Source organism: Canis lupus, chromosome 26, assembly GCF_011100685.1.
Source record: "Canis lupus familiaris isolate Mischka breed German Shepherd chromosome 26, alternate assembly UU_Cfam_GSD_1.0, whole genome shotgun sequence".
Taxonomy (NCBI): Eukaryota; Metazoa; Chordata; class Mammalia; order Carnivora; family Canidae; genus Canis; species Canis lupus.
This window is the reverse complement of record NC_049247.1, coordinates 7,281,062-7,293,216: the sequence shown is the minus strand read 5'-3', so window position 1 is coordinate 7,293,216 and position 12,155 is coordinate 7,281,062. Positions and strand designations below refer to the sequence as shown.

Here is a 12,155-nt window from a genome sequence, read left to right as displayed (position 1 = left end):
GCATAAGCTAGGAGCAGGGAAACAGGCTTCCGAGTTAGTCTGCCATTAGTACAGGTTTTGGCTCCAATGCCTGTGTGTCCTTGGCATATTGGTCCACTTTTGGGCCTCCCCTTGTCTACAAAATAATCTTCCTATCTCAGAGGCATGTCCTCTGTGAAACAGATTCTGTGAAGATTCTGTGAAACAGATAAAGCCATCAGCTCCATAAATGCTCCGTGAATTACAATGCCACTAAATAAAGCAATCAGGATAGAACTCAAGTCCTGGGTTGGTATTTACCCATGCCCTATCAACTTCATCTCCACTGTCTTCAGTATAGAAAGTAATGTTTCTGTAGGAATACAATTAAAATTCTCTTTTTTTAAAAAGAGAGTTTCTGCCAAACATGGTGGCTCTGTAGTATATTTCTAAACATAGTTGGTCAATAATTTGGCATGACTACAATAAAGTGAAATTTGCGATTTTACAGAAGTAAGCCGTACTCTAAATTCCTGAAGATTACACAGTAAGAGTAACAGAGCCAATGAATTAATCAGTCTTCTGTAGACTAATGTTGCTTCTAAATTATTTTAGATGGGTGATTCTCTCCATTCTTTTGAAATAAATATACACAGACACTATATATATGTGTGTGTATTTATTTATATTTGTGTTTATTTCAGGGGAAGAATTACCCATAATCCTCCTTGGTAATCAACATCATTGTTAACAAGTTCTACCATTGAAGCCTATTATCTAGTTCATACTCCTTTCTCTCCTGAATAAAACACAGAACTAGTAAGGGCCTAACAACCTGTCCTTTAAATTTTTTTTTTTTTTTTTTTATGATAGTCACAGAGAGAGGTAGAGAGAGAGAGAGAGAGAGAGAGAGAGAGGCAGAGACATAGGCAGAGGGAGAAGCAGGCTCCATGCACCGGGAGCCCGATGTGGGATTTGATCCCGGGTCTCCAGGATCACGCGCTGGGCCAAAGGCAGGCGCCAAACCGCTGCGCCACCCAGGGATCCCACAACCTGTCCTTTAAAGAGAAGTCACTTTTCTTATTTGATCCTTGCACGAGCTGTTCTGTAACACCCTTTGAAGTCACTGACTTTCAAATTTCTAGTGACAAAACCTTTTCAAAAGGAAGGCAATTCAAATGCCAACATGCAAGAGAAGAGCATGGGAGGGAGGGAGCCCTGCCTTCCCATCCCAGAGGAAGGTTGCCTCCCTTCCACTGCTTTCCAGTTCTGAGTGACCGGAAGAAGCAAGAAATACAATCAACCGTCCAGTTAAGGTCGCAACATGAGAGGAGAGGATGATCCCTCCGTGTTCCTCCCACGTCTGGAGTCTGCTCTACCAGAGATGTTCCATGAAGTCAGGTGAGACACCTCTTAGAGATCCTTCTCTTTCAAGAACTTACAGACACAGTGAGAGAACTAAGCAGTGCTCTACAAGCTCTAGTTTGTGCCAAGAAAAAAAAAAAAGATCTCATCTGGTCAAAGGGCTCCTATTTTTCACGAACTCCAGGTTCTCCCCAAAGGATAAGGCTTTATTTAAGTTAACTTTCCCTGATCCAAATCAGAAGATGGCAAACATTTCGTGACACTAGTCCCTGACTGAGGGTGAGCAAATTACTATCTTTATGTACCTATTTCTTCTCTTACAAGTAGAAATAATGACAGAGTGAGCCATTTCCTAGAATTATTGTAAAGATTAAATGATAGGACAGCTATCATTTATTTGTGCTTGTCACAGTGTAAGAGCCAGTAAACGTGAGCTAATATCACCAAAGCATCATTGCCATCCTGGAGTCTGGAGAGATGTGGCATTTCTTTCGTGAGAAATATCATGGAAAGCTAGAATGAAGATTTTTTTTTTTTGAATGAAGACTTTAATACTTTAATATCGGAAATCAACTCTCCAAAAAGTGTTTTCATCACAAACTGCACCATGTCATTGGGTTCTCAATATAATTACCTGCAAATGACTCCATCCTGAGAATTAATCTTTGCAAAGTATGCTGGGGGAAAAAAAATTCTCTTAAAGTATAAAGCAAGAATTAATGACCACACAGTAAAATTCTCTTAAAAATCTCATTTTAAGATTCTGCTGAGGCCAGATGTGACTGACAATTTACCACTTTGATTCAACTAAGAAAGAATAAAAAGCAGCGTACAGCATTCTTTAAAATCAGTTTTGTTTCACTACTTAATAAACTTATCAGAAATCTTTGTGATTTAAGTATGAAGCAAATCGGTTGTGGTTAGCCCATTCCAGGTGACATACCGCATGTCAACGCACACAACTGCACAGACATACACAGTTCCATTAGGAAATGCTTTTAAAAAAATTTTTTTTAAAGAAAAGGAGGGTTCTATTTAAAAACAGCTGCCAACCCCCACACCAAACCCTCATCCTGGGAATTTGATTCCTTCAAGCCAATTCTGATGAAAGAAAAAAACAAAGAATCTTAGGAGAAAAGTAATTTTGGAATCCAGGCAATAGTAGGGAGAAGATATTGTTCCTTTCTATTTAAATGCATTGCTATGAGATTGCCTAACAGAGGTCTTATTTTCCACTTCCTTACAAGTTCCCTGTGTTGCTACTGGGATTTTTGGTTTTTTTTTTTTTTTTTTTTTTAAAGAATCTGTCAACTCCTATCCTAAGTCCTACAGCAGCACACTTGAAAGCAAGGAGACATCACACAGGCAACTTGAAATCCAATTCGGAATGAGCCAACCACATGGAGGGGCCTCCGAGCATCCTGCCAACAACAGCAGATGGGAGCATGGCAGAGCTGGGCACGTCCCCTCACCTCTGCCCACCCTTCCCCACCCCGGACCCACTGACCTTCTGATGACCCGTGACTTCGTCCCTGGTTCTCCCCAGCTCCTCAGCAAGTTTCACGTTCTCTTCTTGCAAAGCCGAAAGCTGCTGGGACTTCTGAGCTGATGCCTGCCTGAGGGTTTCTCTGCAAGGACAGTGAGTGCAGGGTTACCATAGAAACAAGACAGGCAAGGAAACTGTGGGAGACAACCAGCTCCACAGCACTGAGGAAAATATATCTGGGTCACGTGCCCAATGGGATCTATAACAACAGGAGGCCACAGTATCTCTGGACGAAGGGGCTGAATGGCTCTCACCTCTCCGGAGGAGGACTGCCACCCACAATCATTACATGGTTTTTTTAAGCCTGATAAACACTACATCCCACCCTCTCTCCACCCACACTCACCCACTTCTCAACATTCCCCATACAAAGAGCAATGCTACTGTAAAATAAATGACAAGCGAAATGGTCAGTCCTCTCATCTTTAAGGACTATTTCCACTAGAAAATTATGCTAAAACCCAGTATGCTGATAAAGCCAAGGTACTCTGTTCTGACTGCACAGATCCATAATCTGGCTTTTTTTCTGGCAGAAATAAAAATCTAATGGTCCCATTTGCCAGTATCTGTTAGAGTCAAGTGCTGGCGTGAATTTGAAGATATTTTTAGGACGCCTCTTGAGGTGAAATGCCCAAAGGAAATGAGGCTTTCCAGTTACATAACAGGTGTTTCATTTTGACTGTATTCTTTCCACAATGCTGAGTTGTAATTAAAAGTAGCAAATAAAAAGATAGCCTGCGGACCTGTATCATGAACATCAGCATACAGAATGTGAACAGGGTAAGTACACTTATTAAACATCTTGACAATTAAAATTATACAAAATACACATCTCAAATTCTCATCCTTTACACATAGATATTGAAAATACTTTATCTGATCACTGGATTTTAGTTTTCTGTCAGAGAAGGTTTTGATGCCACTATGAGATTTAAGTCTGTGTTGGCTCAACTCCATTTAGGAAGCTGTCATACATGGCTGAATCCTGAATCAAGTCCTCTGGGTATGAATCCATCTGCTGATGCAGGAACATATCTATTTTTAACTTCAATTGTCTAATGGGTGGCAATGCCTGGCATCTTCAGTTTGAGTTTTAATTCTCCATCCACCTATAATATGCATACTGGGGTAAGATTTAGGGGAAGAAATCTACACAGAAATTCTGCTAGCACGTTAAATTAGGTGTTTTACAGAGACATCTACTTAGCAAGTGAAGAAAAACAGAGAAGTAATCTTTGCTTCCAGTCATTCAAAAGCTAGGAGGGTTGATTTTAATTATGGATACACACACACACACAAACACACACACATACACACTCTACAACTACAGCTCAAGTTCACCTTCTGGCCAAAGTCCATCAATTCTTGACAAATCTGAAGATTTTACTTAGGATGAAATCATCGTAAGTCAAATCTTTTATTCCTAGGTGGTCACTGTCTTCCTTAGGAGCTATTTGGTCTCAGCATCTGAGTAGCCTGTCAGTGATATGTTGGTGACTGCTCTTGGTCTCTTAAAGATTTTCATCTTTTAATGGTTTATTATTATTATTATTATTATTATTATTATTATTAAGTAAGCTCCATACCATGCATGGAGCCCAGTGCAGGTTTTGAACTCATGACCTTGAGATCAAGACCTGAGCTGAGATTAAAAGTTGGATGCCTAACTGACTGAGCCACCCAGGCACCCCTTAATGGCTTTTTAAATCCGTGGTTTCTATTAAAGGCCCATGCTAAAAAAAATTTAATAAATAAATAAATTAATTAATTAATTAAAGGCCCACACTAAAGAAAATTAAAATGAGTCAAAGAAATTTCAAAATGTCCTAAAGTATTGATCTAAAAAAGCAATATTTGTTCAATGTAAAATCGATAAAATGCTTTCATGAACATTTTCTCAGTCAGTCCTCAAACCCCAATGAGGCCAATATTATTTATATTTTAAAGATGAGAAAACTGAAGCTCAGGGAAGTAAGAGATTTTCCCCAAATCATAAAGCCAGTAAGTTGTAGAAGCAAGAGAACTGGAGTTAAAACTGGTGATGGACCTCACTCGTGATTCGAATATAGAAACACCTTTCCATTTTTCTTTAGAGTGTAGCAGGGTACATGCATTTCATAGAGGAGGCTCTCACAGCTCAATTTCCAGAAATACTCTAGGGAATAATACTGAAAATACCTACAAGTATTTCTAACAATTTTTAAAGCTACCTTTCTTTCTACATGACAGAAGACTATCTCAGTTTTAAAACTGAGAGGGATGGGATCCCTGGGTGGCGCAGCGGTTTGGCGCCTGCCTTTGGCTTGGGGCGCGATCCTGGAGACCCGGGATCGAATCCCACATCGGGCTCCCGGTGCATGGAGCCTGCTTCTCCCTCTGCCTGTGTCTCTGCCTCTCTCTCTCTCTCTGTGTGACTATCATAAATAAATAAAAATTAAAAAAAAAAACTGAGAGGGAGGGGCACCTGGGTGGCTCAGTGATTAAGCATCTGCCTTTGGTTCAGGGCACGATCCCAGGGTCCTGGGATTAAGCCCCACATCAGGTTCCGTGCAGGGAGCCTGCTTCTCCCTCTACCTATATCTCTGCCTCTCTCTGTCTCTCATGAATGAATAAATAAAATCTTAAAAAAAAACACACAAATGGAGAGGCAAATACATATTGTTCACATTGACTTGCAAACACTGTACTTATAAGCCTATTATAAATCTATTAATTGCCATGCTAAATCTATACTAGATTTATTACTGTGCCAGGTGACTAAATACAATAATTAAGCTACTTATATCATTTTCCCTAATATTCAAAATTATATGTCAGAGAGAAAACATTTTATTTCCTCACTCCATCTGATAATAGGAGCTGGCTAACCTAAACCAAGTTTTTCTAAAATCAGTCTAGTAAATAGCATAGAAAGAACACTTAGCTACAAGCTCTGGTTTCCAGCACCAAGGGCAATATTCCGTAGGAGGTAGTTCCAGTTAGAACTCCAGTGTCTAAACTGGTGTCCATTTTCCTCCAGGAATTGAAATCCTGTCAACCTAGGGGAGATACCAGGGAAGTTCTAAAGGACACAGAGTGCCCCATATACATGCTGAACCACAGAGAAACAATCAGCAGCTCATTCTCTAGCTTTGAGTCCTGAGGAATGAAAGAATGGTAAAATGACTGCCCCCCTGCCTTTTTTTTTTTTGAGAAGCATGATCCCCATTCCCATTATGTAGTATATTTATTTTAGATGGTCCCTGAAATGTGGCCAAGTCTAGGGCAGGGAACAGAGTCACTGGGGGCAGGGGCTTTCAACCTACTCCTCCTACTCCCTCCACCAGCTTCTGAAGCCTGTCCCTGGTGTCTCCTACTGCTCTGCCCTCCTGCTAAAGAACCCTAGCCACGGTGTGCCAGATTACCAACAGAAGGGGTGATTCCCCCAGGCCTGGTAGGCCAGAAAAAAGGTGGAGAAGCAAAAGCAGCACAGGCTGTCTGCCTGATGGTCCTGACTCCTCCTCAGCCAAGCTACTCCCCTCCTTGGTGGTCAGAGATGCGGGGACAATGGCTCCAGGGAGTAGGACAGGCCAAGATTAGAGAGGCAGCGGCATGGGCCACAGTCTTTTGCTCATGATCCTCTGTGTCCATAGCCAGGAGGCTAAGCTTTTATTGTTCAATGGAATCATTCAAAGAAAAGCACAAAACATTCTCGTAACAGAGGTAAAACCACCCCATACTAATTGGAAGTGGGTGACATGACACAGAGATCTAATAGGGACGGTGGATGCTTTAATACTAGACTGATGCAATGACCATTACGAGAGACTCCTGAATAATCCTGTAGGAAAGAGTTTTATCAAAGTCCCAAGAACTCTCTTGGCTAGGTCCATGCTGGCCCTGCCCCTCCATTACCTAGTATGGCCCAGAGAGCTCAAAGGTGGGATTATGGCAGTGGGAGGTTGGTTAAGGAATCTTCTGCTCCTCAGATCCTCCCTCACCAGCTGCCTGTGTGACACAAATGAACTAAAGTCAACAGTGCTCCAAACTCTCTAGGTCAGCCTAATTACTTGTATCACAGGGGAGATTCCCAAACCGGACCTGGGGCTACCCTCTTGGAGCTGATGGTGTCTCTGTTTCCCATCATGTGACCTTTCTCTCTCTGTGATGTAGCTTAAGAAGGCCAAGAAATGCAAGCTCTTCCTGATGTCCACGAGCACAACTATAAACTGAGAAATCTGTGTATGTGAACAGAAGTAGTGGGATCTGTCTAAACATCGTCTAGGGGATCCCTGGGTGGCGCAGCGGTTTAGCGCCTGCCTTTGGCCCAGGGCGCGATCCTGGAGACCCGGGATCAAATCCCACGTCAGGCTCCCGGTGCATGGAGCCTGCTTCTCCCTCTGCCTATGTCTCTGCTCCTCTCTCTCTCTCTCTTTCTCTCTCTCTCTCTCTGTGACTATCATAAATAAATAAAAATTTAAAAAAATAAAATAAACATCGTCTAGAAAAGTATCAAGTATCATTGAAACTAAGACTGAGGTACAGAAGTGCTGAATCACTACACTGTACCGCTGAAACTAACATTACACTGTATATAACTAACTGGAATTTAAATAAAAATTAAATACAAAAACACGAACTATGACTGAGGAAAGGATTAATCGCTTGCCACCTGAATCACTCAGATGAGATTCTTTCTTGGGGGATTTTAGGAACTCTTAGAAACCAACATGTAGTAGGTTTAGTCCAAGCTTGATCAACAAATTGTATTAAGAAAAGAAAAAAAAAATCGTATTGAGGATGGTGACTTGGAACTGATGCTTCTGTTTGATCAGAACTAGAAGTAAATAATTTAAGCCCTGGAAGGGCAGGAGCCTTATAAATCCATCCTTGTATCCTTCCTAGCATGGAAGACACACTCAAACGTTTACGTCATTAACTGGCTTTAAATGTTGAGGTTCACACAGTTGGTATGGTACAGCTCTCTGAAGAGTAAATGAAATCTACACTGAAACTATCATTTAAAATGCCAGATAAACAGCAATAACTATGAGTATCAGACTTGAAAGGCAAGGATTTGGAGGTGGTGCTGACAAAGGAAACATGGCCAGCCTGTCCACCTGAAACTGATGTAGCAGACTGGTGGTTAACCTCCATTACAAAGATTCTTCCAGGGCAGCCCAGGTGGCTCAGCGGTTTAGCGCCACTTTCAGTCCCAGGCCTGATCCCGGAGACCAGGGATCAAGTCCCATGTTGGGCCCCCTGCATGGAGCCTACTTCTCCCTCTGCCTGTGTCTCTGCCTCTCTCTCTCTGTGGGTCTCTCATGAATAAATAAATAAAATCTTTTTTAAAAATTTTTATTTATTTATGATAGTCACACAGAGAGAGAGGCAGAGACACAGACAGAGGGAGAAGCAGGCTCCATGCAGGGAGCTTGATGTGGGACTCGATCCTGGGACCCCAGGATCACGCCCCAGGCCGAAGGCAGGCACTAACCGCTGAGCCACCCAGGGATCCCCAATAAATAAAATCTTTAAAAAAAAAGAAAAGATTCTTCCAGAGTTCTTTCATCTTGTTTCCATACCAAGAAGTTTGATTCCTCTTAAAAATCAAGATTATTAATATGCTTGAGAGTGACAGGTTTTCTTTCTCGCTACAGGAAGGGCGTTGAGAGATTAATAAAGGGTCTGAGGTTTCAGATCCTTTAAAGCACACTGCTTGGTGTGCCTGGGTGGCTCAGTGGTTGATCCTAGGGTCCTGGGATCGAGTCCTGCATTGGGCTCTCCACAGGGAGCCTGCTTCTCCCTCTGCCTGTCTCTGCTTCTTTCTGTCTCTCATGAATAAATAAATAAAAATATTTAAAAAAAAAATGCATGGTGCTTTAGAAAAAAACTCTCATTCCTCTTGTATTTTATTCATCAAGTCATATTCCAATCCCAAACATCTTTACTTGTCAGCCAGCACACATTTTGCTTTGATCCTTTAATCCAGCTATCGGTGTGACTTAGCTACCTAACAGGTAAGTGGCTACAGGTAAGTTACATCTCAGGCGTGCTGGGAGCATTACTTTAAGTACTTGTCAAGCTATTTTTTAAAATAACTAGTATCATTTTCACTTTTGCAATATTAAGTCCCATAGTTTATCTCAAAGGAGATGAACTTACATTTCTTTCCTAAACTCTTCCATTTTTTGGTTCTCTACCGTCAGAAGTTCTTTTGATTTGTTCAGCTCTTCCACGTTCTTCAAGTTGTTTTCCTTAAGTGTATCTAACTTAAAGACCAAGAAAAAAAACTGAATGAAATGATTTCATTTTCCAGGGACATGACTGGATAGACAAATTATTCATGCAAATGGGCACTAAAAAGACGAAATTAGTCACTTGAAAAAAAAAAAAAACACAGAAAAAGTCACCAGGTGAGGAGATGACAAACAACCACATCTATTACAAACTGCAAACCTCCCCCTTATATTTAGTCAGACATTTCCTGTACACCCGGCCAAACTGTCAAACTAAATTGCTACGTGGATTACAACAAAAGTTTGCTTTCATTTCGTGTACAATTCTCAATATTTACGATTGAACCTACTATTCAAGTATGACCCCTCTTAAAACAACAAAAAAAGCCCACAAGAAATAAGTTCCAAAGGCATGACATCAGCAAGAATTACTCTTTGTAATAAAAACAAAAATCCCTTTCCTTTCCTACAGATTAGTAATTTTGGATGTATTTGTCAACTTTAGTACCAAATGGGCGGCGTTCTGACTATAAGAATTTTTTGAATCAAGTATCTGTAGGTAGGAGAATATTTGGTTATCCATCTTAACTTGGATCTGAAAAGGAGAAAGCCATGCAGTGAGGCAGAAAAGCACTCACATTCGTCCAGCCCTATCACGGGCCCACAGGGAATGCAGCCAGCTCAGGGCCTGGCCCTGGTGGGAAAACTGGACATGTTCCTGAGATGAGTGAGGATATGACCAACTATACAGGCTCTGGCAGGTGACAGGAGTTCTAGGGGAGGAGCCTCTAGCAAGGATAGGGAGCTCATTCCGAGCCATCATTGCCCAGGGTATGTTTTCTGATGCCACGGTGGCTTCCTGGGACTTGGGTAGTCATCCCCTACAGTCAGAGATACCTTTGCCACATTACATGCCACCAGTCAGGAGTCCTAGACAGTGCCTTGATAGTCTTAGCATCATGATATTCCTTTTAATGCCCTCTACAACTCAACAGAGGAATCTGGAATTCCAGATTCACAGAGCAAGAAAAACCAAGTATTGCAATGGGTCCCAAAAAATTATTCATCCAGTCTTGTATTCTGGTTGTGACAAGTACACCAAAGGCTGTGTCTTGAAAACACAATTCTCCCTGATTCTATCCTCAAAAATTAAATATATTCCTAAAATCTTCTTATTTAGCTTCTGTGATTATCTTTTTTTAATGCTTTTTCTTCTTCTCTCAGGACTATCAATTTTATAAATGTACCTTCTTCTATATCTAGTTTTATTCACCCTATAATTATCTCAAAATGTGCATATCTTTCCAGATCTCCATCTCTGATCTTCCGTAATGAGGTCTAGCCTCTATGAAGCAGCTATTCAATGTGGCTAGCCCTTCCCCTGCTTTGAGTCCTTAATGTCTCACCTGACCATCCCTTTTAAAAGTATCTGAAGTTCTATGGAACTTCACGTATCTACTCTGGTGAATCAATCTGCTTAGGGTTGAGAGGTAACTGCTTCCCAAAGAATAAAGGGTTGGAGGAGCTGGGAGTGGGGAGCAGGGGAATAAAAAATGGGTCCAGGAATGAGAAATACACTCCTTTGGAAAGAATCAAAGTGATCTCGATGCCACCAGTCTGAGACCTAGAAGTGGCTGATTGGAGAGGACACAGAAGGGAACCAACCAGGGCTGAATGAGGCCAAGAAAAGGTCTATGTCAAACTCAGAGCTGAGAGGTGGAATTTAGTGGCTCATGCTGGGAAAGAGTTGAGGGAAAAAAAACGTGTGTGATTTAAGATAAAAGATACAAAAACAAGAGAGTGTCATGAGTACCTCTCTCATCAATTCCATCACTGAAGTTACCACAAAGCCACACTATCAGGTTTTCCCCTCACTTTTTTAAACGTTGATCCCACTAAGTGAATAATGAAGTAATACACTTTATTTAATATTATTGTGCTCCTGGTGTACATTCGACTCCACTAACACAGATCCAACCTGCATGAGGCCATACTTCAAAAAATAAACAATCCCGAGTTACTGATCAAGCATTCCATGAAGTCGATAAGCTGTCCTTTGTACAAAAAGCCATTTAAATCTGATTACTTCATTCTGTAGTTTTTCATTTGTTTGCTTGGTATCCTCCAAGGAGGCCAGAGTTTCGCTCTTCTCTTTGGTCATCTGTTCCATTATCTGCATGGCGTCTTCTGCCGTTTGAGCAGCCTGAATATAAAAAAGCACTGTGAGAAATGAGGGCAGACCTGAGCAAGCCTGCTGGGGATGCTCAGGCTGTGCTGCTCGGGCAGCCCTCACTGTCTGTGTGGTTAAGGTTAAGGGCCAGTCACCAATCCGATGCCAAGGCAAACAGACAGACGTGAAAGGGGAAGAGAGTTACAGACCCTTTCCATGCCATTCTTCAAACAAGCCAACTGCAATATACCATCTGTGTATTTTCAGACCCTTCTAAACCTGTCTTCTAAGCTCCAAAGTTATACTGTCACGCCCATCATTCTGACCTATATTTGAGAGAAACATTCAGTGATAATAAACAGCAACATCCTTACGTAGCTGAATTTTCCCTTAAGCATATTTATTGCCGTATGTTTGAAATACTATTCTTTGCTATTTCAGATTTGGGGCTTTTGAAATCACTTGTCATTTAGGTTGGTAATTTCTCAAGTAAAAATAAAAATTATTTGGGCAATTATTAACATAAGGCTCAAGTGTTTAATGAGAAGCATTAAATGGAAAAGTCTATGAAGGAAGCTGGGGTAATGAATATAAACATGGCTGTGAATAAAAAAGATAATGTGCATATGGACACAAAACCTTAGCTGATAAAATATAAAAATAATTATAAGAAATAAAATTTTGTGTTTATTTCTTGTTTTTCATAAAAAATAAAACATTCTTAGGCACTTGCTTATAATTTCATGTTGTCTAACAAAACTTATGGAAATTCTGCCTTATGCCTTCCCCACCACCAGCCATGGAGAGCTCACTGGAGTATTCCAACTCCAAATGGATAGACACAAGGAAATAGTTAAAAGTCAAACAGAAGATACTATGTTTCACAATGTGCCCATTT

The 12,155-nt window shown here is 41.0% G+C and overlaps 1 protein-coding gene across 19 annotated transcripts in view; it reads right to left on the bottom strand.

The window, feature by feature from the left end:
- CLIP1 (CAP-Gly domain containing linker protein 1) overlaps nucleotides 1-12,155 on the bottom strand; it is a 124,192-nt gene that overhangs the window by 24,954 nt on the left and 87,083 nt on the right. For 17 of the 19 annotated variants that reach the window (XR_005379127.1, XM_038574921.1, XM_038574927.1 and 14 more), the window contains 3 exons: nucleotides 11,174-11,290; nucleotides 9,014-9,120; nucleotides 2,831-2,951 (listed from right to left, as the gene is read on the bottom strand). Coding sequence is in view for 18 of the 19 variants with exons in the window: in XM_038574921.1 (XP_038430849.1) it covers nucleotides 2,831-2,951; nucleotides 9,014-9,120; nucleotides 11,174-11,290 (345 nt within the window). In the remaining variant the exon portion in view is untranslated. Of the gene's footprint in view, nucleotides 1-2,830; nucleotides 2,952-6,744; nucleotides 6,857-9,013; nucleotides 9,121-11,173; nucleotides 11,291-12,155 lie in introns of those variants that run through there. The other 2 variants (XM_038574933.1, XM_038574938.1) reach the window with 2 other exon arrangements.